Below are 25524 nucleotides of genomic sequence, written 5' to 3' on the forward strand. Positions count from 1 at the left end.
TGCAGCCTACGCCGTCGCCGGCGACTCATGGCAGCTCAGCTCCAGGTTGAGCTGTTGTTCAGCATCTTAGCTGTAGAGGGCAGTGTCACTGGCCCTCTATGTGGGATCCGAACCGGGGCCCTCTGGCATCCCAAGCGAGTTCTTAACCATCGTGCCACTCGGCCAGCCCAGAGTTTTCTAATATGTAATGTAATTAATGATACAGCTTGTGTTAGCTTACTATTGGCGCTTTCAGTTAACCCAGTGTGGGATTTTTACAAGTTTCCTATAATCTGAGAAAGTACCGTGGTATACGTTGATGGGAAATAAAAGGCTCTTCTATGAGTAGAGAGTTCCCACTTAGGCTTTCATTCCACATAAAAGCAAACACTTCCTCATTTTTTCAATATTATTTACATAGAACTGGTTACCACATTACATGTGGTAAGAACCTTTAGACCAAAGGGAAATCTCAAAGAAGACCACAAATGGAAAAAGTAGTTTATTCCCGTTTGGCAGGATTCTAATTTTTATATCTTCTTTGATTCTCTCCCGATTATGCTGCTTGGAACCGATTTATATTTTCAACCTCACACCTCACTTTGAGGCTGTAAGTTTCACAAGTCCATTAACTTGAGAGTTGATTGTTTCTTCTCACTCATCACTCAGTAATATCCAGCTCAAAAACTCCAGAATTTGGTAAACAGTTCCATCTTCACCCCTTCTGTGGCTTCTAACAGTCAGGTGAGTGAGGTAGGTTTTGAGTACGGGTTTTGGAACTAGATTCTGTGGGCTGTCAGTGGGCTTGGGTACATGACTTTGGAAAAACTGCTTAACTTCTGTACCTCAGTTTTCTTTTCTGTAAAATGGGACCTATCTCTGAAGATTGTTGTAAGAATTAAATAAGATCATATTATCACTTAGAACTTTATAAGTTTTCACTATATTCCCTTTGAGACTGATAGGATTTAAACATTTAGTTTATTCCCATTTGGCAGGTTCCTAATTTCTGGGACCTTGTATCTTCTCTGATTCTTCCCTCCTGTCTTTCATGAGCTATCCTCACAGTGGTACACAGTATTCCACTGTTCTTTTCATTTCATTTAACAAGAAATACACTAACACCTACTGCGTGACAGACATTATTCTCCACACTTGGTGAATATTCACTCATTTTATCCCCTTAACAACACAATAAAGCACATACTATTACTTATTTTGTTGTAAAGAGGAGACAGTGGTTTCATAGAGAACATACATAACTTGCCCAAGGTCTCAAGAAAATGAAGAGTGGGAATAAGGAGTTGAGCCCAGACACCCTGGCTCTTGAGGCAGTGCTCCTATCTGTTCTGCTGGGCAGCCTCTCAGAAACGCCATAAAAGACAAAGACCCACCCAGAGGGATGGGAACTGATGAGAACAAAGGGAACATTGGCTAATACATAGTAAGCATGTGGACTTGCAGGAATGAGTGATCTGATGAATATTTATTATGTCAAACATTGTGGAACCTACCACATTTTAAAAAGTACACTTCCTTAACTCTAGAAGGTACACGTGAGTTCCTCTTTTGAGTTTCCCACACTTGGGCATTTTGAAATTTGACCAAAATGTGATTTCCAGTTTTCATGTTATGAAATTATCTTATACAGCATTTTCCTTGTTTAAACTGAAACTATTCCAAGCCTTCATCTAGATAATGGATTTGGCACTATCGGGTTAAATTTAATTATGTAGGTTAAATCCCTCTACTTAAAAAATAAAAATGTGTTTGTTTTTATTGTCTACTTAAGCAAACAAAGATACATGTTTAAATTATGTTCCATTACATTAATGAAATCCAGAATCTATATTTCCATGAAACAATTTGAGTTAAACACATATTTTTCAAACTGTGTCACCACTGGGTAGTTCCAACCCCAAATTATCAGGCATACTACTATTGCCTTATATTTTAAAATGTTCAGTGGATTTTGGGATTTTATTCTCAGAATCCCAAGGCAAGTCACCGAAAAATTTCCAATCAACCCAACTCTACAGTCTACTCCTAATCTGTGGTAAAACTTGCAGCAAAAAATATGAAGTGAAGCTCACCACAGAGAACTCCACATTCCCTCTTAATATCTCCAAATTTCCTCTTTACTTATCAGGCATGAAAACATTTCTGTCGTAGACTTTCTGTATATAAAAGCAGCAATTATACTCTTTCAAACTTGAAGAGAATTTAAAGGAAAAATGTATAGACCTTAACTCAAGATTGATGAAATTCCTGAAGGCTTTGGCATTTCATATACAACACATCAAACACAGAAGAGATTTCCAAAAATCATTGTCCAATCAGTGAGATATTAGAGTATATTTCCATTTAGATCTGTAATCCACTCACCACAGCAGTGAGTGGCTCACATTTTTTAGCACTTCCTATGTCACCAGCACTATTCTAGGCACTCATTTCATCCTCTCGGCAAGACGATGAGATACATATTATCATCAGTCCCATTACACAGATGAGGTGACTGAGGCACAGAGCTATAAATTACTTGTCCATGATCTATTGGGTTGTTGGAAAAGTCATGATGCACTTTTGCAATGAAAAACATAGAAAAAAATATGTCATGACTTTTCCAACAACCCAATAGTACTCAATAATTAATGAATCTGGGATTCTAACCCCTAAAATCTGGGTCTATTAGTCCTTAACTCTTAGCAAATTTGTCATTTTGTCTCTCAGAAATTGAAAAACCAGGAGACCCAGATAAATGTCTATAGAAATAAACAGGCCATCCCACTAAACACAAATTTCTAGAAAACAACAGTCTATAAGGAGGCATATGATGATTCTGATTTTAGAGTTAACTCTTATTCTCCTCCTCGGTTGTAAATTGGGGCTATTTTCTCTGTCTGTCTGTCTCCTATTATTACATACAGGAGGAACTCAAAAATTTCACTGAACAAGCAGGTAAAGAAGAGAAGCTGGAGGAGAGCTACTATATGGGACAATATAAAGATAACTGCAACTAAACTACTTTATGCAAGTCGTAGTAGATTAGCAGTACACAAGTTTGAACTAAAAGAAGTTTCTTATTAGAAAATCCTCCCAAGGTTTGTATATGAAGAGGTTCCAATGGATCACATTACACACATGAAAATGAGGAAGGAAACCCAGTATAAGAAAGCAGAAGAACATTTGCTTCCCATGATCTTTAGGAGCTGTTCTAATGACTGCCTCTATCAGAAGACACGGAGCCAAGGAGCCTCCCCAACAAAGGTGAATTTCAATATTTATTATAAGTGGGCTTGCTTATAAAAGATACAGTAGGCTCAAGGGGGAAAATGCTTTGAGGTTAGTTAACATTGTACAAACCCTAAGTTATGAGCATAAGGAATTCTATAACGTACAGGAATCTGACATAAATTATTACCTCTTACATGGGGCCTTGTTGGGCTGCCCTGGTAAAAGCAGCACTTGTGAATGGGGGAGAAGCTGTGATTTGGATTTCAGAAGGGTGTGCAAGTAATGACGATTACAAGCACCAAAAACGTATTACGTATGCTGAAAATTCTTGCCAGAAATATGTGCCTTCTCAAATGATCTATTGAATGTGATGGTGTTAATATGTAAGGTGTTAATATGCTACAAACCTACATTCTGTTACTGAAAAGCAGCATTTCGAAATCATGAAAGGCTTCATTTCATTTTGTGTGTGTGTGTGTGTGTGTGTGTGTGTGTGTGTGTGTGTGTGTGTGTGTGTGTAACAGCTAACACTGGAAACCATGAACACCACTGTGATGAAGAGCTCCAACGGGTCAGAGCGGTGCCCCAGGGACACGCAGATAACACAGCTGGTGTTCCCAGCCCTCTACACCGTCGTGTTCTTCACCGGCATCCTGCTGAATACCTTGGCCTTGTGGGTGTTTGTTCACATCCCAAGCTCCTCCACGTTCATTGTCTACCTCAAAAACACTTTGGTGGCTGACTTGATAATGACACTCACGCTTCCATTTAAAATCCTCTCCGACTCCCACCTTGGACCCTGGCAACTTAGAGCCTTCGTGTGTCGCTTCTCGGCCGTCATCTTTTATGAGACCATGTATGTGGGCATCATCCTGCTGGGCCTCGTCGCTTTTGACAGATTCCTGAAGATCATCAGACCTTTTGGGAAATTTTGTGTACAAAAACCTGTGTTTGCAAAAACGGTCTCAACCCTCATCTGGTTTCTTCTGTTCTTCATCTCTCTGCCAAATATCATCTTAAGCAACAAGGAGGCCACACCGTCGTCTGTGAAAAAGTGTGCCTCCTTAAAAGGTCCCCTGGGGCTGAAATGGCATCAAGGCGTGAATTACGTATGCCAGTTCATTTTCTGGACTGTTTTTGTCCTAATGCTTCTGTTTTATGTGGTGATTGCAAAAAAAGTATACAATTCCTATAGAAAGTCAAAAAGTAAGGACAGCAAAAAAACCAAAAGGCTGGAAGGTAAAGTATTTATTGTCGTGGCTGTCTTCTTTGTGTGCTTTGCTCCGTTTCATTTTGCCAGAGTTCCATATACTCACAGTCAAACCAACAGTAAGACTGACTGCAAATTGCAAAATCAACTGTTTATAGCTAAAGAAACAACTCTCTTTTTGGCAGCAACTAACATTTGCATGGATCCCTTAATATATATATTTTTATGTAAAAAATTCACAAGCAGGTTATTCTGTATGAGAGGGAGAAAGATCACAGCATCAACCCAAGAAAATCATACTAGTCAGACAGACAATATAACCCTAAATTGACAACTTTATCATGGTTAACTTCTACTTATGGACAAGACTTCGAAAGACAATTTATTGAAAGTTAAGATTTAAGTAATGACAAAAAAAAAAAGAGATGGAAACAAATGTTTTCTTGTAGTTTATTATCTTGGTATATGGAAAGGGTTATATAAATTTTAATTCCACCTAGATCTATTCATAAACAAGATGAAGTATGAATAGAATGCAACAGAAAGCTAACGGCCACTAGAGGTCCTCTTTTCGAGAACTTTCACTTAAATTTTGGAAAAGATTTATTATGCATAAATGTAGTCCTAAAAACCCCTCTCCAAAACACCTTCTCACATTCTTTTACACACATAACACAAACAACACTATTCCTTAGTATCCCACAAATGTTAATACTTGGGCTGATAAAAAGATAAATAGCTAAAACACCTTGAAAGTCCTTTGGTAAAACAAAGCTGAAGTTAGGGGTTGAAAGGGATGCTAGATATGAAACGTCTGGGGAGCTGAAGGCAGTCAGAAAGCCCTCTGGAAACCCAGATGAAAGCGCCTTTTCCATATTACTGCATCACACCACAGGAGGCACAAGCACCATTATTAAGCCACATAAAATACTGTACTATAATACTTTGCTTACACCCTAACAGTGGACAATTCAAGGCTAAGAATACTGTACTGGTCTCCTTTGGAATTCTCCCTCTGCCCAGCAAATACTCTAATAATGGTTACACATGCCACCTACTCAGCAACGCCTTCCTGGGCCACCACCTCTATTCTCTTGCCTCACACCTCTGGCTGAAAATAATTACTTCTCCCACTGTTTGGGTATGTAGTAGGGCCCTCACTTTGTAGATTTCCCTTGACTAGTTCGCTGTATTCTTTTTTTTTTTTAAGATTTTTATTAGGGAATTGGGGGAAGGGGAACAGACAAGTTGCTGTCCTTTTGTTCTTCAGTCCAGTTGTGGAGGACGTTGCTTCACTGGCCCAAGTTGGCACCATCATTGCGCTCTTCCCAGGCGAGGCAGATCAGTCGCCGGCTTCTGGACGGCCGCTCACAGGGGCTGCTGGCTACACATGGTAGCCCATGGCAACACACTGCAGTAGGGGCTGCATCCCCAGCTCCAGGTTGAGCTGTTGTTCAGCATCTTAGCTGTAGAGGGCAGTGTCACTGGCCCTCATATGTGGGATCGGAACCGGGGCCCTCCGGCGTCCCAAGCCAGCTCTTAAGCAACGCACCATTCGGCCGGCCCTACTTCACTGTATTCTTGACTGTATCCCTCAAAGATGTTTAGGATTCTCCAAGAAAGACAACATGTTTTGAAGATAGAAAATGTCATGTTTTCTTAGTATCTCCCACATGTCTTCTAGAGAAAATGCACAAAGGAGTAGTCAGCGGTCTGTAAATGTGCCTCTAGCTCCAACATCATCACCATAAGGTGAAACCCAGGCCTCTTCCTATCCCCTCAAAAGTCCTGGAGGCCCTGGAACTTACCTACTTCCCTGGCCTTATCTCCTAAGTGCTCTTCCATCCCTGAAATTTACACTCCTCTATAAATTTGTAACTGTCGGAACACACCATGCTCCTTTTTGCCCCTGTGCCATTGCACATGTGATTTTCCCTCTGACTCACCAAGAAAACTCTTATCCATCTGTGAAACCCTAAGTTGCCATCACTGAGTTGATGAAATCTTATCTGGCCAACCTCCCACCGCCATCTCAAACCCAATCACTCCCTCATCTGTCACGCCTCAATTATTGTACTTGTCACACTGCTTTGTAATTACTTGCTCACACATGTACCTACTCTTTTAATAACCTATGTGTACTCCTGAGGGCAGAGATGGTGTTTCATGGTGCAATCAATAAATATTTGATAAATAAACCAAACTGATTTTATTTTTACATGCTAGAAAAGAAAAAGGGAAGTCAACTCTCACTGCGGTTTTTGTTATCAAAAGATGATATAAATTTCTTGAAACCTCAAGCTCTTTTCAGCTGCCTTCCTACAGCATGTACACGGGCCGGGGATGTGGGGAGCGTTCTTGGGTTCTCAGCAAATGCTCATGAAGGGAGCAGGACTACTGGACAGGACGTGGAGAGCTAGGGGGATAATGTCTACTGACATTTCAGTTTTAAAGCTACTGACAAAATGATACAGTCATGTACTGTTGGTTTTGGTTAAGTAAAATGTATAACTGTAGCATATTAGAATCTCCAAAACTCTCCTTTTAGAAAGTACTTTTGATGCCTGATTTTCATTCTCTCCAATAAAAGAGTTAAATCCTGATAACGGTGAATGATGTCACTAAATCCACCTTACTTCTACTGAGCACGCTACACAATCATGAGTCAACTCAAATACTGTATTGTAAGTACCCGCATCTAGATAATGTATGTAATTCTTAGAAAGCTCTTTCAAGATAGAATTTCAATAGCAAACCTGTCCTCCATAAATACAAATATTTAATTCTATTGCAATAACATTATCATCAAAAGCAGAGTACCTGGTGTATAGAATGGAATCATCTAATAAGAACTTAGAGAAGAGGCATATTAGAGCCCTCTTCAAATCACATGCACAAAATACAAAGCAACTATCCGAGAACTTCCCACACTAGGGATCACAAATATTAAATTCTAGAATACTTATAAAATGGGATGCTATGCCATAGCCATGAGTCTTAATGACACATAGAAGAGAATAAAAAACAAAAAATAGGAGCTTTGATATCCTGCAAGAGCTCACAGCACAATTAAGGGATTTTCTCCAAAGCTAAATGTAATGACTTTTACTAGATAAGGTCTTCGGAATAACCCTGGGGCAAGAGGAGGGGAAAGGGTATTGCCCCATGTGGAAGGCTTCTTGAGAAACCAGGGAAAATTACTGTAAAGGGGGAAGGTGGAGGCAGACAGGCAGTGTCAACTCCCAAATCACAGAAGTTTAGATGGCTGACAGAAAGTCTTCATTGCTTTAGAACCCATAAAAGAATTATTCAATCTTATTAAATCTATCACTTCATACATTCCATACCCATTTAAAAGCAGTTCCTCCCATTAGCTTTCTAAAGTCTTCTTTCTAAAAATATCTGATCATCACCCCCCAGGTAAACTGCATTCTTCCAGCAAGTTAAAAAGATTACAGTTCACATGCATCTTAACAGAATAAAAACTCCCAAGTGGAAGAACCCACTCCCAGCAGTGTCTAGTACCTCCGGGAATGCACGTTTAGAAGACAGCGGTCCTACTGAGAGGAAAGGGTGCAATTTACAAATCATTTGAAGTGCCTAGAAACAAAACACAACATTTTAAATTTTACATATAAACCAAACGTAGGGAATATGAATATAGAACATATGTGTTCAAATCAGCAGTTCTCACACTTCAGTGGCTATCGGAGCCAGCTGGAGGGGCTCTTAAAAGACAGGGTGCTAGGCCCAGCCCTAGAGTTTCTGGTTCTGGGGTGAGGCCTGAGAACAAGTTTCCAGGGGACATGGATGCTATCGATCTGGACCACAAGAACCACTGTGCTGAAACGTTCCTTGAGGTTCATACTTTCATAGAGGCTGATTCCCTTCACAGCCTTCTTGGACATGGATGTCCAAGGGTGGGGTTGGCCAAGAGGAGACAAACAAAACTGTCCTTACGAGAGCAGGGCGGACACAGGTGACAGGGAAAGGTAAGGACTGTGGCTACCTTAAAAGGTCATACTCTTCTACGGGGGCATCTGCCACTCAGTGCCAAGTGTTGGCACTGGAGGGGTTTGGGGCCTAGGGTTGCTGGCTGGTAGCAACAGCAGTAGTAAAATGGGCATCACTGACAACAAAAGCACCACACATTACTCACTGCTTACTGTGTAAGAGCTTTAAATATGTTGTCCCATTTAATAATCACAGGAAGCCTATGAAGTGCTATTGTTAGCTCCATTTCAGAGATAAAGAAGTTGAGAAACAGAGAGGTTAAGCAACTTGCATGGGGCCACACAGCTTATAAGTCGCAGGGCTAGGACTCTAATACAGACTGTGGCTTCTGAGCCCACATTATTAAACTCTGTATTTACAACCTCAGATCTAATGTTCTAAAGGGAATTCGTATCCAGTCTCCTATATTTCCTGTTATTTTTTAAACTTCCGTAGCCACCCCCACACTCCCTGACCCCACAAAAACAATAAAATATTCACGTGTGGGCCATAACTAGCACAAGTGCTGCCAGTTCATTAGCCTTGACCTAGAAGCTAACAAGAACGTCCCAGGACCTTACACTGGCAGCTTACACTTATTTACGGAATGCTTGCTATGCTCCTGGCACCAAGCTATGTGCTTTACAAGGATTACTATCTTTCTATTTCTCACTACAGCCCTATGAGATAGATACTATAAGGCTCTCTGTTTGGGGGAGAGGGGGGCAGGGGGAGAGGAAGCGGGGGGGAAGAGAAAAGAAAACTGAGGCACAGAGTGAAAGTACCTTGCCCATGGTGCACTAACCCCACCAGCAAAGCAGAGGCAGAGCTGGGACTGAAACACAAGCAGGTGGCCTCAAGACCAAGGCCCCAGTGGTTCTGTTACACTGCCTCTCTGACAGTCAGGACAAGCCCAATTCCTCAAGGGTGGACATCAGGCCCCAGCAGTAAGAATGGTAAAGAGGGAGAGGTCTCACCACAAATGAGCTTCAACAACCTCAGGGGTATGAGTGGTTCAACCGTGGATATTTTGGGGGTCCCTCTAGCACTTGAGGAGTAAAATCCCAAAGCACAGATTCATGGGTTCATTTAGTCAGTCATTCCTTCATTGTACACTTTTGTGCAGGACCTTTCATTCTTCCAGAAGCTGCATACTGGTAAGGCACACAGACCATAATGAATCCAAATATGGCGGTATGAGAGGCACAATTAACGCACCACAGAAGCTCGTGGAAAGACTAGCTAACTGCAAATGGAGAAACTGAGGAAGGGCTCGCAGGAGACAGACATGTGAACTGGACCTGACAGGAAAAAACGGAGCATTCAGGAGGGAACACTGCCGTGCAGTGAGCCGTTTCGAGGAGGGCTCAGGGAGTGGTGGGAACTGTGTTGTGGCCTGAGCATGAGGGGGCCAGGGACGGCCTGAGGCCACAGCCATGAATGTGGACGGTGTGCCTGGGAAGGGAGCGCAGGATCCTGGTGTCGTGTTGGGGTGTCTGCACTTCTCGAGGAGCCACTTAAGGTTTCTGAGGTGAAGAATGACATGTTCTATCAATGCTGCACTTTAGGAAAATCAACAATAAGATGATTCTGAATTGAAGGAAAAGCCACTGAGGCCAGCAGATCAATTAAAGAAGTCTTCCATCCATGCAGGCAAGAGCCAAGGGGAGAAAAATCTGACATGGACCATAGAATCATGCACTCTGGGAAGGTCAAATGTGATGAATCGACAACTCTGAGGTCAGTGATAACTTTACAGAGGGGGATAAGGACCCCAGTTTGTAATGGGAAGTGAGGGGCTACAGGCAACTCCCTATCTTGCCAAAAAGGAGAAGGCAGTTTACAGGAGTTCCAAAGAAGAAACACAGCAACTGTTGTATGAGCCTGCCATTTTCCGAGGAGCGTAGAACAGGTAGGTGCAGCAGCTGCTGGCTGTGCAGCGCAGAGGGAGTGCGCCTCACAGTGATACGGCAAACAGATCCGGCATGCACACGGAATGGGGGGAGTAACCGCTCAACCAAGAGAACCCAGCTCTGGTCAGGAAAAGAACGTGTCGACATTTCAGACTCCACTTTACCTGGGTGTCCGATTCCCAGCCCCTCACCCATTCTAGTATGGAGTATTTATAGGGAAAAAAGGGTGTGTGTGTATATGAGGGGCAGATGGGCACCAAGTGACAGGGGTGTGAGTGAAGACCATGGGGAGGGGTGACAAAAGAGAAAGATGAAAGCAAGAATACAAAGGAGAAAGGAAACTGAATTTAATTAAGATTTACAGTAAGTAGGTAAACCAGTTTTCTAAAAAAATTCCATACCTCACTCAGCATGTGAACTTTTGCCACTTCAGTAATAAAACTTAAATTGACAAATGTAACGTCCTGGGGCATGGGAACAGAATGTCTACCTTTATTTTTTAAATTCAGCTTAAACATTAGATGCTTGTATGTGACCTTCCATCTTAAGCAATTTCATCTAGGCATATCTGAATACTTTTATAGCTTTTTAAAAATATTAGGTTTATATCATATTACTCTATGCTTTCTCCTTTTTATTCTGTTTAACTCTACAACTGAAGTTTCCTGCAACTAAAAATACCTGAACCGTGAATGAACAAAGCATTGACCTGAATGCTGTATTTCTGCTGAGACAGCTCTTCTCCCCCACATATCCTGGCCTCACATGTTACACTTTCCCACAATTTCAGACAGTCTGGAATACGCTAGTCTTAATTTCCCTCTGTTCAGATGAGAAAGCTGTGAGGAAAGACTATAAAAAGTATTTCAAACAATTATCAGTTCACCATGAAAGGAAATCTGGAAGCTTACTAAGAGCAGCTAAAATATTAAAGACTTTACCTTGACTTTTTAGTTGTGAAGTGTTTTCAATTTTTAGTCATTCCAACTTTACATTCAGACAGATGCCCCCATCCATTCACTTACTCTGCCTCTGCCTGCTGACTAAAAACCAAAAATAAAAGCTACTGTTCAGTCACCAAGTACCAACGACCCTGTATATTATCTCATTTCAGTTTTATAATCTTACAAAGTAGCCATTTTCACGTGCATTTTTCAGAAGAAGAAACTAGGGCTCGGAGATATTAATGACTTACCTAAAGTGAAAAAAAACTACTGTATGGACAGGCAGACATCCACACTGGAGTCTAGATGACCCCAGTTACTGGGCTCTTATCACGGCCTGACACCTCCTCTCAAAAGCACGATTTCCAAAGTGAGGAGATGGATCAAGTAGCCCAGCACAGTAGAAAGTATTGATATGAGGGCAGGAGGCAGATACAGGCATATCTCTAGGCTCAATCTCAAACCTTTCTCCCCTTTAATCAACCACTGCACATGACGCCCCATACCAGACAAAAGTAAGTGCTTTATATAAAGCAGTCCTAATAGATACAAATCATTTCAAATGACAGATTAAACACAGTAATTCAAGCATAGGGACCTAAAGATACCAATCTCAGCAGGGGAACATGAAAGGGTTTGTAATAATTATACTCAGCACAAATTCTCAGCTACTGCATGTGAGTCACAATTACAGTGACCTTGTACAGAGAGATGGAGCAGTAAGATCTGGTGAAGGTTTTACTACAGTGCTTGTGGTATGTTCTGGCTACACACAAAAGACATGGCATGCAAGACAGGGCAACTCGAGCCATGTCTCAGTTAGATCCTGCTTATCTTTGTTTTGAGATAATGAGTTAGTATACGCAGAGAGCATTTCCCTTGAAGAAGAAATGGATACATCTAAGAGTGCTGGGACAGAGAAAAATGAGATTACAGTACAAACGTTAGGCCTAACAACCCTGGGGGAGAGGACACGGTACGCAGGTCCATGCCAATGCAGAGAAGCCACGTGAAGAAGGGACGAAAGAGGATTCACATGCAAGGGGGACAACCAGAAGACCAAGGGAAGCCATGGGATACATTTGCCAATGTCTCACACCAAAAAGGTAGGAAGGGGCTGACCGAGTGGCTCAGTTGGTTAAGAGCTTGCTCAAGAATGCGAGCTCTGGGGGGCCGGCCAAGTGGCTCAGTTGGTTAAGAGCTCACTCAAGAGTTTGAGCTCTGAGCAACAGCGGTTGAGTCCAGCCCGAGCTGAGCAGCCGCTGAGCTGCCAACAGGTAGCAGGATGGCTCAGCTTAAAAAAAAAAAAAAGGAAAGAATATATAAAAAAATAAAATAAAAATAAAAATTAAAAAAGAATGGTTAAAAAAAAAAAGAATGCGAGCTCTGAGCAACAGGGTTGCCAGTTCGATACTCACATGGGCCAGTGAGCTGCGCCCAAGCTGAGCTGCCAACAGGTGACAGGATGGCTCAGATGGTGAGAGCTCGTGCTCCTAACACTAAGGTTACCTGTTCGAGATGGTGGGCTACGCCTGCCCGCAACTAAAGACTGAACTTGGCACCTTGAGCTGAGCCGCCCAGGTGCTCAGGGAATAGAGTGCACGCTCTTAACAACAAGGCTGCCGGTTCGACTCCCACATGGGATGGTGGCTATGCCCACCCACAACTAACTGAACACAGCACCTAGACCTGAGCGGCACAACTGGACTTGGAGCTGAGCTTGGTGCACCCTCCACAACTAAGATTGAAGGACAACAACTTGGCTGTTCCCCTCCCCAATTCCCCAAGTAAAAATAAATAAATAAAAATAAATAAAAATAAAATAAAAAGGTAGGAAGTAGGAATTGAGCTAAATTCAGGATTTCTAGACGTATCATTCATGTTACCTAATTTTCATTCATTGTCTGATCTTAGAAACTCATTTTCTCCTTGAGTGCTTCTGTCTCCTTAGGAATATATTTTTAAAAATCAATAAGATTATGGGGATTCTCATCTAACATTCTGTGATTAAACCAGAATATTTGTTTTACAGGACTGTGAAGCCAAGAAAAGCTGAATGAGTCATCCAGTCTACCATAGAGAAAGTGAGTTTAGTTCTACAGACTTTGTGCTTAGTGATCCATGAAGCAGATCTATGTCCAAAACAAGATTGGAGATATTCCTATTTGACTTCCAAATTCCAAACCCCAATGTTGACTTCAGGCTAATATATCAAACTGCCTCAGAAACATTTACAAGTATCCTGTTACAACACATACCCCAGGATGGACCTAGCAAATACTGAGCTAACCAATTTTCAAAAGCCAAGACGATTAAAGAAAAATGTGTAAAAAAAAAAGCAGAGAGAGTATTCTAAAAAGAGTCTAAAAACACAGTAAAACCAAATGCAATGTGTGACCGTTGACTGGATTCCACCTCAAAAAAATGTACACAGGATATTTTGGGGAAACTGCAAAATTTTAATGCAGATGGAATATTTATAAATATTATTGTTTCAACATTAGTCCCTTGACTGATAGTAGTAGTGTTTAGGTAGAAGAATATCCTTGTTATTAGGAAACACACGCTGAGGCAGTTAGGAGAAAAGCATTTGTCACAACAACTGCAACTTCAAACAGGTCCCTCAGAAAGCTGTGTGTGTGTGTGTGACGGAGAGAGAGAGACAGAGAGAGAGAGAGAGAGAGAGAGAGAGAGAGAGAGAGAGAGACAGAGAGAGAAACATTAACAATTTGTAAATCTAGATGAAATCTAACTGAACTATTATTTCAACTTGTGTGTAGGTTTCACATCTTTAAAAATAATATTAGAAGAAAAATCACTTGTAGTAATAAATGAAACAAAAAAAAATTTAAGCATTGTGGTGGTAGAGAAACACAAACACATACTGTGGATGTCATCCTGTAGTCAAAATAAATTTGGGGTTTGTAAATGGCAAAACAATGTTATTAAAAGAGCTTCCCTGCATTTAATAGGATCGTCTAATGAAATGGCGAAATAATTATTGTTCTCAAGTCTTTTACGAAATGTGAGACTTGCTATAAAAATCAGCAGAAAAAAAATTATGCAGGTTAACTTTTCAATGATTTGAACAATAATAAAAGTCATGGGCTGGTTTCTAGCTGCTCTTCTCATCAAAGCAGTTGCACTTTTCTCGTGACTAAGTGTGTACTACTATACTTTCCTTTCTGAATATTAAGTAAGACCAGCTTTAACAAGTCTCAACTTGAGACTGCCATATTTTGCTTTAAGACGAATGCATACAGGCCGCCTCATGTTAACTTTTTCATTACTAGGCTTCATTTGCCTCACCAGCCAAAGAAACTTTTAAGTAAATATGACAATCTCACTGTTGTTAATGTTAACCAAGGGAAAAGCCTAGTCCATCCTAGCCCACCCTCAAGAAGGGAAAAAAGCCACCTACCTCACTGGTGATGCGACACCAGCTCCTCCCCGCCCCCAGAGAAAATCTTTATATAAAAACCCAACACATACAAAGTCAGGGTGCTTCATGATACAGCAAAGACTGGCGATCCTTCTTCAGACTTAGAAAAGCTACTAGAATCTTTGCACACACTGGCCTTTTTTCAGTGACTATCTTAAAAGGCACTCCAAACCAGATAATATAATCCTAAATTATCAAAACATTTCCCCTTCAAATTCAAAGTCGAAAAGTATATCAAAAACATTTCCAGAAACTCAATACAAAGGAAAGGGATTTTCTTTAACATAAAATATAAGAATTAAGTTAGTTGTCCCCAATAGGACAAAGTCAGCCCAGGTAATAAATGTATTAAATTTTGAGATAACAGAACTGCCTTTATTACTTAACCCAAAGCTTGTGAAATATTTGTCCAAATAAGCTCCCTAATATGATTTTATAGATGCCACTGGAAATTGGGTATAATATTCCTCAGAATGTTCAGAAGTCTTCGCTCAACACACTTTCAAAGAGGTTACAAGGGATGTTCTGTCCCTTTAAATTAATGCTTTTAAGACTTGGCAGTTGGATATTCTGCAGTTAGAATTCACATTAAAAGCAGCACATCATTTATTTGTGGTTCACGGTGACAAATGGCAAAAAGTTCAACCCAAGAAGGACAAGTCTCTCAAAGTAAGGTCTGCATGGCATATATTACCTCCCCGCCTCAAGATGCAATGAACTGGCTTCAAACGCTAACAGCAAGATCCATGGGAAGAAGTAAATGGCACAGAGCAGAGGCAAACCTACATGAATGTTTATCAATCTGGCAAGTTCCTCTAAGATTGAGCTGTTATTAAATTGGCTAATTTTTGTTCAGAGACTTGCCCTAGGGCTAGTAACTCATCCAGAACATACTAAATCCACCCTAAAAACAGAATGGAAAGCCATTAAAGTTGTTTTTGTTTGTTTAGGAAAATACCAGAGACATAATTTTGATATTCAACTATTGGTATTTAAATTAAACACATTTGTTTTTCTGCACAACGAAGGAAAGAAAACCAACTATGCAGTACATATACATTATTTCCTTAAGGCATCAGTTAAACACTCAGTAAACCTATTACTGATTTACTAACTTCAAAAGTTTCCACCTTTGATTATTATTTTCATTTATCTTCATGATAGTAAAAGGTTTTGATTCCTCTGATGAAATTTTTTTAACTTGTTTGAATGTTGCATTCAAGAAAATCTTAAAATCTTTTTGGGCACTTTATCTGAAAGTTCTAAATTAACTATGAATAAAAAGTGATTTGATTATATAATTTTATCATTGAGGGAAGATTTTTTAAAAGAATAAAACAAGCTTATCAAATATATGATGATGGACAGAGAACTGACTCTGGGTGGTGAACACACAATGTGATATATAGATGATGTATTACAGAATTGTACACCTGAAATCTATGTAACTTTGCTAACAATTGTCACCTCAATAAACTTCAATCAAAAAAAAAAAGGAAATTCAAAAGATTCAGTAAGCTCACCCCCTAATTTATTTAAAATATTTTGAATATTGATATTTGTTTATTTGTGAAAACAGGTCTATGGATTTAATCAGATTCTGGTATAAGACTACAAGTTTCCAACATTATCAATTACTAATATAAACAGATTTTAATTTTAGTCTTTAAATAATATGTAGGATAATATATTTGAAGGGACTGTCTTTCATAAAATATATTTTGATTCCTCTTAGCCAAAGCAAAAGGCTGTAAATGCATTTTTCTTAATTAGCAATCGGACCAAAAAAAAAGAAGAAGAAGAAGAAGAAGAAGATGTGGAGGAAGAAGAAGATGAGGAGGAAGAAGAGGAGGAGAGGAAGAACTAAACACTGGCTCTGATTTAGCAGGCCCATCCTGAGACTTCACCCCCTCTTCTTACACAGTCCTCTGGCTGTCTGAGTTCCAACCCTCTGTGTTCCCTTCAGGTGACTCACCGTCGGATTCCGGCAGGTTCAGGAAATGCTCTTCCCCAGCCTGCAAGTCTCACCTACTCTTAGATGTGAGTCACTTACATTAGCAAGAGCAAGTTGCTCCAGTTGTTCCTGAGCAGGAGACTTTGAAAGGGAGCCCCAAAGGACAACCTCCAGGCGGCTAGGGGAGCACCCACCATCTCAGGCAGCGGAGAAAAATGCGCATTTTTCATGGTTTACCAGAAAACCCACATCCCTGCCAGCCTTAGTGTCAAAGCTTATTCTTAGAGTTAGAGGAGCCTGTTTCAACTTGAAGACACCCGTGTCAGGTGAATGGACAGCCAGCTATCGCAATGAAAGGTAAATAAAAAAGTTTTTTTTTTAATTGCCTTAAAAGCCATGGTTGATCGAACTTAGCACTGATTAAGATTAATTCCACTTCTGCTGAACTCTGGGGTATGAAGAAACAATAGAATTAGAACGTTAACTGAACAAGACGCGTAAGTCCTCTTTGGGAGGCACAACTTTTCGAAAGGGGCTATAGGTCCTTCGTGGAGTTCCCACATCAGGCAGGCAGAGAACGTGGACTGTGTATTGTGCCTTCCAACGTGCAAATGACGTTTTGGAAATCACTTCTGTTAAGTGACTTTTTTAAAAAATCACTTACTTTGTTAGATGAGTCAAGTCTGAAGTCCCTTACAATTGTTTCCCAAGACCCAAAACTTACATTTGTTTCATAATCTTTTATTCACATTTTATTTTTTTTTTAAAAAAAGAGAGAGATTGGCAGGAAAATGGTGATTTTCTGTCCTGGTTGCCTCGTTTTGAGAAAAGAATCTTAATCTTTTCATTGTACCACAAAGAACAGGCCAATCCTCATTCTGAATCCTTAAGGGATCGTGTTAAAACATGTCAGGAAAGGCACTGAGAAAACTGCCCGGAGACTGACAAACACCTTGGTTCTACTTCACATTCAAACTGTTAGGGGAGTTTTCACTTCACTGAGGCAAACAAGACGTAAGCATGGCAATTTGAAATCTGCGAAGTTATAATAAGGACTTTAAAAGTAGGTGAGCCTAAGGCAGAATGATTGTTGATTTCTTTGGTTAAGGTTTATCTATTACAGAAGTTTATATCATATTCTCAAGTTGAATCTGCTTTTCATATTAGGTATATTAACATTTTTCACAACTTTCTTTCATAATTCTACTTAAAGATTCTGATTACTAGGAAAATGAACAGCAACAAGTTTGGTTCTCTATTACCATCTACATGGCAGGGATGGGGAAAGAGCCAGGCATTGTCAATATTTTATTTCATCATTATTTTTACCAATTTGAGATGAATAGTCTTTCCTCCTTGAAGTCAGGGACCAAGGAGATGTGTTGTCTTAGTCCTTCAGCAAAACCCTATAATTGGACTATTGTTTCCAATACCCACTTGAAACGCAATTCAGGTGAGTGTTGGTTAAGGGGAGAGAAGGGGCTGGAGGAGCTATTAGATTGCTGCCTAGCATATTGAAGAATGTAGCCTAGGGAAAAAAATTAGTCATAAAATCATAACTATTTTATGAAGAGATTGAGAAGAAATTTTCTTAGCCAGAGACAATATGCTGAGGGGGCTTACTGCATTTCAGAGATCCGGGTGGGAGAAGGAAGGCTAAATTAGAGTGGATGTTTTCATGTAGGTGAATGGTGTTTGTGCCCTTCAGAATCTGCCTGCTTTTCTTCCTTCTCTGATACCTAAGGATTTCACTTCCTTGAAGAATGAAAACTATTTCATGCTTGGCCCTGGACTGTAAGAAAATGCCACAGAAATTTAAGAGAGGAGACAAGAATAGCCATGTGTGCCTCTAAACGGAGAGAAACATGAAATTCTCTACAAGCCCAATAAGGGAATGGTGGAGAATGCAGGACAGAAGTGAGGTGAATTGTGGGCAGAATCACCGGGAGCATCCCACAGTCTCCAGGGCAGATGCTCTGTGTACAGGCATGGGGCAATGGTTTGCTTTAGGGCAGAAAGCTCAGGACTCAGCAAAATCACTGGGGTTTGGGTGCTGACTGTGCCAAAAGTTATCAGCGTGACTTGGGCAAGCCTCTTACTTCCCAGGAGCTCACTGCTTTCCGTCCCAGTAAAATAAGGGGCTTAGATTTCATGGTCATAGAGGCCCTGCAGTGATGTCCTGAGGTGCTAGGGTTGGTTAGCAGGAACCCAAGGCGCAAACCAAACACAGGGATGCTGGAGGGAGGGGACACTGGATAAAGCCAAAGCTGATGAGGAGAACTGGTCCTCCCTATGTCTGTCACAGCCAGCTACATGACATTAGTCAAATCTCCATCTCCTTAGGTCGCAGATTCTTGCTTTGCAAGATGGAGATGGAGATGGTTTGCTCCTACTTCCTCAGGTAGAAAGTTTTATGTTAATATCAATGCAAGGGCCAACTGCAGTTCTTCTAGTTGTGAACATCTGAAGCAGAGAGGAGAGCAGAAGCAACTGTGACCATGTGGTTAAAAACTAGGTGAGCTGAATCTCATAAAAGACACTGAAGTGAACAAGAAATAATACTCACGTCTTCTGCTTCAGGCCAGTGGTTAAAGCCAGGCTCCCACCTGACCTGAAAGGATTTCCAAACTCTCTACCAACTTATACGGCAGATGCAGGCAGAACACAACATTTGTCCTCCATCTGTACCTAATTAGCATATTTTACCTTTCATTAACATTCTTATTAACCAAGCACAAAACAATTTACACTAAAATGCAGCTGAAGAAGAGCACTGATTAAATTTCACTTGGTAGAAGGATCCCATTGGGTCATTCACACCAGTGATTCCATAATTTCTCCTGTAAGGCAATTTCTTCTAATTCTAATTTCTGTCATTTTCAAAGGAAAAGGAAACTACTTAATGACTTTTTAAAACATATTAGAATTTATATGGCACAAACTGTCTTTCTAACTTGAATACTAAAGCAATTAACATGTGGATAGTTTAATATATGCCCAAGACTATTGCATATTTTGACATACATTATTTAAAAAAAAAGAAAACCTCACACAACTTTGAGGTGTATACAGCTATTACCCCGTTTTACAGCTGAGCAAATGAAGGCTTAAGTAGTACACAAGTATGAAGCAGAGCTCTGACCCTGAACCATGTCTGCCCGCAATCAACCATGCCCTTCGCCACTACTTTTTAAAGCACTGGGTAAACTCACTATTTGGTGGTAGTGACCTCTTTCGTGTGGGTACTTTAATAGGTAAAATTATATAGATCTGTGATTTATTTACCGTACTATTGGGTTGTCGGAAAAGTCATGACACATTTTTGCAATGAAAAACAGAAAAAATACATGATGACTTTTCCAACAACCCAATATTTGACTGCAGTAGATAAATGACTGTCTTGGGTATATCACGCCCTGCAATAAAGTTGGAGCCACTTTACTTCCTAGTTTTCCCAAAGGAGACATCAGATAGTCATCAGCCTCTGAACAGCCAGTTTGTGTAGAAGCAGAAAGAAGAGGACAGCACACAGACCAACCTGCCTTCCAATCCAGGCTCTGCCCCTCACTGGTGTATCTACCTAGGCGATGTCTAACACTCTTCCAACAGTTGGCACATGTCTGTTGAAGGAAACTCTCTAAGCCTCAGTTCCTTCGTTTGAAAACTGGGGGTACTAATTCTTACTACCACTCGGGTAGCAACGAAATATTGAGTTCCTCATACACACCAAGCTCCAATGAAAGGTCTATAAGGACTGAGTGAGGTAATACTGTGGTAATTACTCATTCCAGACTCCAGTTGATCTGACGATGAATGTTTCAGAGAAGAGGAAACTGAGGCATAGAGGGTTAGAAAACCTGCCCAAGTAAGTGGCAGGCCTGCAATTGGAATCCAATATCCTTTAACTAAATTAAAACGTATCTAAATAATTTAGAATGACCCTAGGCACACAATACTATCAGTCAGCATTTGCTGAGCCATTATGCTTCTTAATATCGTTGTTGTTGTTGTTGTTGTTGTACCTGAGAAGACAGAAGCAGACTTTTCAACTGCCAGAGGAAGGTTCGCCTGCAGCCTGAACATGCTCGCAAGTTAGAGATGTTACTGACTTTTGGCCGCCAGAGCCAGTCTCCAGAGAACAGAGTAGGGAGAAACTCTTCTTTTCAAGTCCAAGAGTCTGCAGGGTAGGCACCCTTTGCTAAATCTAAGAAGATCCTGGCTGCTTCCAAAGCAGAAGCCAGCATAATAGAGGGCAGCAAGAAATAGACTAATTCTAAGGGCCCTGTGCAATAAAGGAGTTACAATCTAGTCAAAGAAAGAAAAATGGTAACAGAAGACTGCTTGGGCTGTAGCACACATTACAGCACTGAGCTGTGTGACTCTCAGGCTGACAGTTGACAGAAGAGATCCAAGAAAATAATGCGTGGACACAAATTGTCTCTAGATTGCAGCCATCTTAGGGCTGCCACATGCCTTTCGGGGCGGATGACCTACCTGTCCAAACCTGTTCCTCCATGTACCTGCCAGACTCACATGAAATTGAAAAATAAATCTTCAATGGGCTTCTCAAAACAATTTAGGTAAATTAGCGAAAAAACAAATTGGAAAAACGACCAAATGAATTGTTTACTAGATGTATTTACTGGATAGTCCGTCATCTCATAGGTGGGTGCAATGTAGCTACTCGGCGCTCACAGTAATATACAATCCTTAAATAATGACAGCTACAATTACTTTTTTGGTTGTTTCAACCAAGCATTTTAAAGACCTGAACAATGAAAACTTTAAATGAGATAAAGGTTTGCACTGTTTCAAAACTGTCTATGCAATACCTATGTTATAGGTAGCAAAATGAATGAATAAAAGAATAGTGGGTGCCAACAAAAAGGTAAACTACTGTATCAATGTATTAGCATATTATGATTGCTGTTGAATAAAACTGTACTATATGTTAAATACCAACATTCCTTTCCCCCTGAAACATTCATCCTAATTTCATGCTGCAAACACCAAAATATATATACCACATATATAAAACAAAAAAGTATCCACTCAGTACAATACCTCAATTATTATCCTGATTTTTCACCCTAAGACCCAGAAATAATGTGTATCAGATATGTACCCAGTCCTTTACAAAGGCATGCTGGGACTCAGCATGTGTGCTGTTGATCATCAGTTTACAGTGTATAAAACTACAAGTCAGAGAGACACTGAAGAACTGCTCAATGCAGAAGTCAGTTTGAGTGCTCAAAGCTGAAGGAACCTGACCTGTAAGCACCAGGGCACACTAACATGTGCTCTTATGCCCACCCGACCCCCACCCAGCATTTCTTCTTGATCCTGGAAGATACTCCCAGAAACATAAATGTCTTGCAACCAGGGTGGCAAAAGCCAACACCTCTACCCTTGACTTTCTTCCCCATCCCAGCCTCCATCAGGAGATGGCACATTTCCCATGATGCCTCCCTCTCCTTCATCCATGAATATCAACCCAATTTACTCCACACCGGACAAGCACTCTCTCCAGTACACTCACATGGCTATTTACGTAGACCCTGCCTAGTCCCCTCCAAAAAAGATGTAAAGTAGTTTACAGAGATGCTTAATATGAAGTAAGTGCAAATAAATTTTAAATAAGAGAAATGGAGCCTGGGAGAAACAATGGTGGGGAATTAAATGCTATGTCAGAGGTGAGTTCAACAAATTCATTAATTCCTATCTATTTGATCGACCTTATGTAAACATTCCAACAGGAAAAGAAGCAGGCATAATGATTCAGTTCTGATAAATTAGTAGCAGGCCTAAAGGGACATTATCCTCAGTGTGCAGACTACAAGAACTTCCTTTCTCTCATGAGTTCTCACACAGAAAACTGAAGTTATGCTGAATAACCCAAGGAGTAGACACAGTGAAAGTGACTGAATGCTTGGAGGTATCAACACACCTCCGTCCAAGCAAAGCCATTTATGGGGGCAGATGGGACAACACAATGGGTCCACGTATGTGGCATACTTTCCATATTTTCATCCTATTGCTGTTTCTTCATAATTACTCTAGAAATCCCCTATGCCCCATTTTCCCCAGTAGACTTGATTCTAATTATCAAAATTTCCCAAGTGCTAGGCATATTAGGTTGAACCATATGAGAATGCCATTTTGACCCATAAAAACAACATTTCCATATGGTTCAACCTAACAGATCAGCACCAAGGAAGAAGAAACTTCGGAGCTTGTGAAGGAATATTCATCCCAAATTCAATACAATGCCATTATGTTCTAAAATCCTATAAATTACTTCAAAGCTTGTCTTACAAGCTTATCAATTTCAAGTAGGAAAATAAAATATCACGTTAGGGGGAATTAGTCAAACGGAGGGAGAGGTTTAGAGCAGGCATCAGGGAATAAGGCTCTAAGTGGCACAAGATATTGGCCAAAAACCAAGGGCGAGACCTGGGGCAGACCCACCATGACATTACATGTCACAGATTGTAACCCACAGATAAGCTTTATTTGATCTGCCCAGATCTGGTACTATTGATCATTTCCTCTTCTACCTGGCTTACTTTCCTCACTCACAACACCCAGCTTTAATCCTCTCCCTTCACACACAGCGAGCTGTTCAGAAACATCAGGGGACCAGCGCTTGGTCTTTGGCCATTCTTACACAAGATCCACTGCCAATTCCTCTTCTCTCAGCACTTCCAGGGTGGTACTCTTTCACTTCAGATGGAAAATGAGGGTATTTGTGTGTGTGTGTGGGGGGGAAACACTAGCAGATGCCTACCAAGATCAGCCATGTTCCATGAGAGGCTAACATTAAGTCAAGTGTTATCTGAGCTCTGATTCTGTGCCTGCAGACACTCTGCAAGACTCTGGAGCTAGAAGGATGCAGGGATTCTCAGGAAGTCAGGCAAACAAGGAAAGTGCAATACAACAGCTGGAGGGCCGGGTAACCAGGCAGTGAATAGGGACTGAGGGGCGCTGACATGGCACGTGAGGAAAGCATGGAAGGCTTTGAGAATGGAGGCAGATGAGTGCCTCTTGGAAGCTGTGAAGAGCTTGCCTAGTAGAGCAGGGAGAGACGGGATTTCCAGGACAGAAGGGCCAGGTGGATAGGACAGGCCAGGTGCAGGAAGTGGGAGCTGCAAAGTGGGCAGAAGGCTAAAGGTCAAGTCATAAGGGTACCTGCAGAGACACTTGAGTTGTGCCCTGTACAAGACAGAAAGGAAGCCAGTAAGGGCTGGAATGATAAGGGATTAAGTGAGGAAATGTGACAGGCAAGAGAAAGACACATAGGAAACAAAAGAATTCAAACACATAGGTTACTATTTCTCCTTGTTGAACAAATTATCTTCATACATCAACCCAGAATTGTTTTGATTCAAATATTCCCACTGGTGTGAGGAGCATTGTTTTAAAAAATAAGATAATTATGTGAGTGAAGTTGAGAGTAGAAATTACTTTAAAAAAATGTTATATGTGTGTGTATATGTGTATACACACACATATATAACATAAAATAAATTATGTGTAATGCCAGATCCTTTTACTATATATGTGTGGGGGTAGGATATTTATTTCTTGTTTTTATGAAAGGAGAAAATGAGAAACAGTGAGGGATGGATGATGATAAAAATTGTGAAATATTCACTAGTATTGAAGACTTCACTAGAGAATTTTTCAATTATTGATAAAGGTAAGAGATGAAGCTGAAGGAAAGAATTGTCTTTTAAGTACCAGTCTTATTCCATTAATTGATTAGCATTATAGTTTGGTTAAACTGTGATGTGAAGAATTAGGGGAGCTAACCTGACATCAATTCTGTTGGGAGAGGCCTCGAGAATATGCACCCCCTGATCCAACAGCACAGACAACCATCATAATGACCCTGTTCGATGGTGACCACCATCACCATGGAGAATCACTGTAACTCCAAGGATAGTGCTTAAGCCATGGGGTGACCCTTCCAAAACATGGAACAGCATCTCTGTAAGCTTGGGAGAAGCGTTCTTCCTTTCTTTACAGGCTGATAAATGGTAATCAAACAGCTAAAAACTTTACCTGGGGTCTTGAATTCTTAGAAATTTGTTTAAGGAACCAGGAGTCGTTTGAAATATATTTGGTTTAGAATATATTCATGTGAATCCACTATTCTGGCTATTGGGACTATAGCCCCTAACCTTTCTGACCAGCCTCCTCTCTATCAATAATCCAGCATTTAGCTACATATGAATTAGATTTTGCCTAAACAGAACATAAAAATATATATTTCACAATTCAGTAAACTATAGAATCTATATGAGTAATAAGACTTTTACTATTAAGCAGAAAAAAGATATTTGCATGAATTACACTTTTATATTATTATGGCACTTATAATATAAAATTGACTTTGTATGCATTATCGCAACAGATTCTCACAGCACCTTTGGAAGCTAGAACAGGTCTATTATTTCCTCATTTCACAGACGAGCAAGCTCAAACTCTGAGAGGTAAAATTCTTTGCCCAGGGTCACAGACTCATAGATGCAGTCAAAAACTTTACACCTGCCCACTGAATTGAGGTCTAGGTCACTGGTCGGGCTACTTGTGAGGTTCCGCTAATCAGGCCAGGCAGCCCAGCAGAGAGGCACCTGCTCTGGGGTCCCAGACACTGGGGCCCATTTCCTGGCTTTGCCTCTCACTGTCTGTGTAATGTTGGGCAAGACGTTGAATCTCGCTGAGGCTCCTCGCTTATACAGAGGGAATAAGCAGGTTGGAGGTTAAGGTTACAAAGAAGCATGAGACACGACCTTGCCTTCAGGGTGATTACAACCCAGTTTGCATCATCCCTTCAACATGCCCCCCCACCC

At 40.7% G+C, this 25524-nt stretch overlaps 2 protein-coding genes across 2 annotated transcripts in view; one reads left to right on the forward strand and one right to left on the reverse strand.

The window, feature by feature from the left end:
* The window catches only part of MED12L (mediator complex subunit 12L), a 350111-nt gene that overhangs the window by 107420 nt on the left and 217167 nt on the right, over positions 1–25524 (reverse strand). The window lies entirely within an intron of this gene.
* On the forward strand, positions 2916–5681 carry P2RY13 (purinergic receptor P2Y13). Its single transcript, XM_019661317.1, has 2 exons — positions 2916–3246; positions 3738–5681. The coding sequence occupies exons 1-2, from the start codon at positions 3103–3105 to the stop codon at positions 4752–4754; spliced, it is 1161 nt and encodes a 386-aa protein (XP_019516862.1). The 5' UTR covers positions 2916–3102; the 3' UTR covers positions 4755–5681.

This window comes from Hipposideros armiger, unplaced genomic scaffold, assembly GCF_001890085.2.
Source record: "Hipposideros armiger isolate ML-2016 unplaced genomic scaffold, ASM189008v1 scaffold_344, whole genome shotgun sequence".
NCBI classification, from domain to species: domain Eukaryota; kingdom Metazoa; phylum Chordata; class Mammalia; order Chiroptera; family Hipposideridae; genus Hipposideros; species Hipposideros armiger.

What these genes read in the sequence shown, in the direction of transcription:
- P2RY13 (XM_019661317.1), top strand. Translation starts at nt 3,103, where the DNA reads ATGGATCACATTACACACATGAAAATGAGGAAGGAAACCCAGTATAAG. An exon ending in AAGGAGCCTCCCCAACAAAG is followed by an intron (nt 3,247 to 3,737) that starts GTGAATTTCAAT and finishes TGTGTGTAACAG; the next exon opens with CTAACACTGGAAACCATGAA.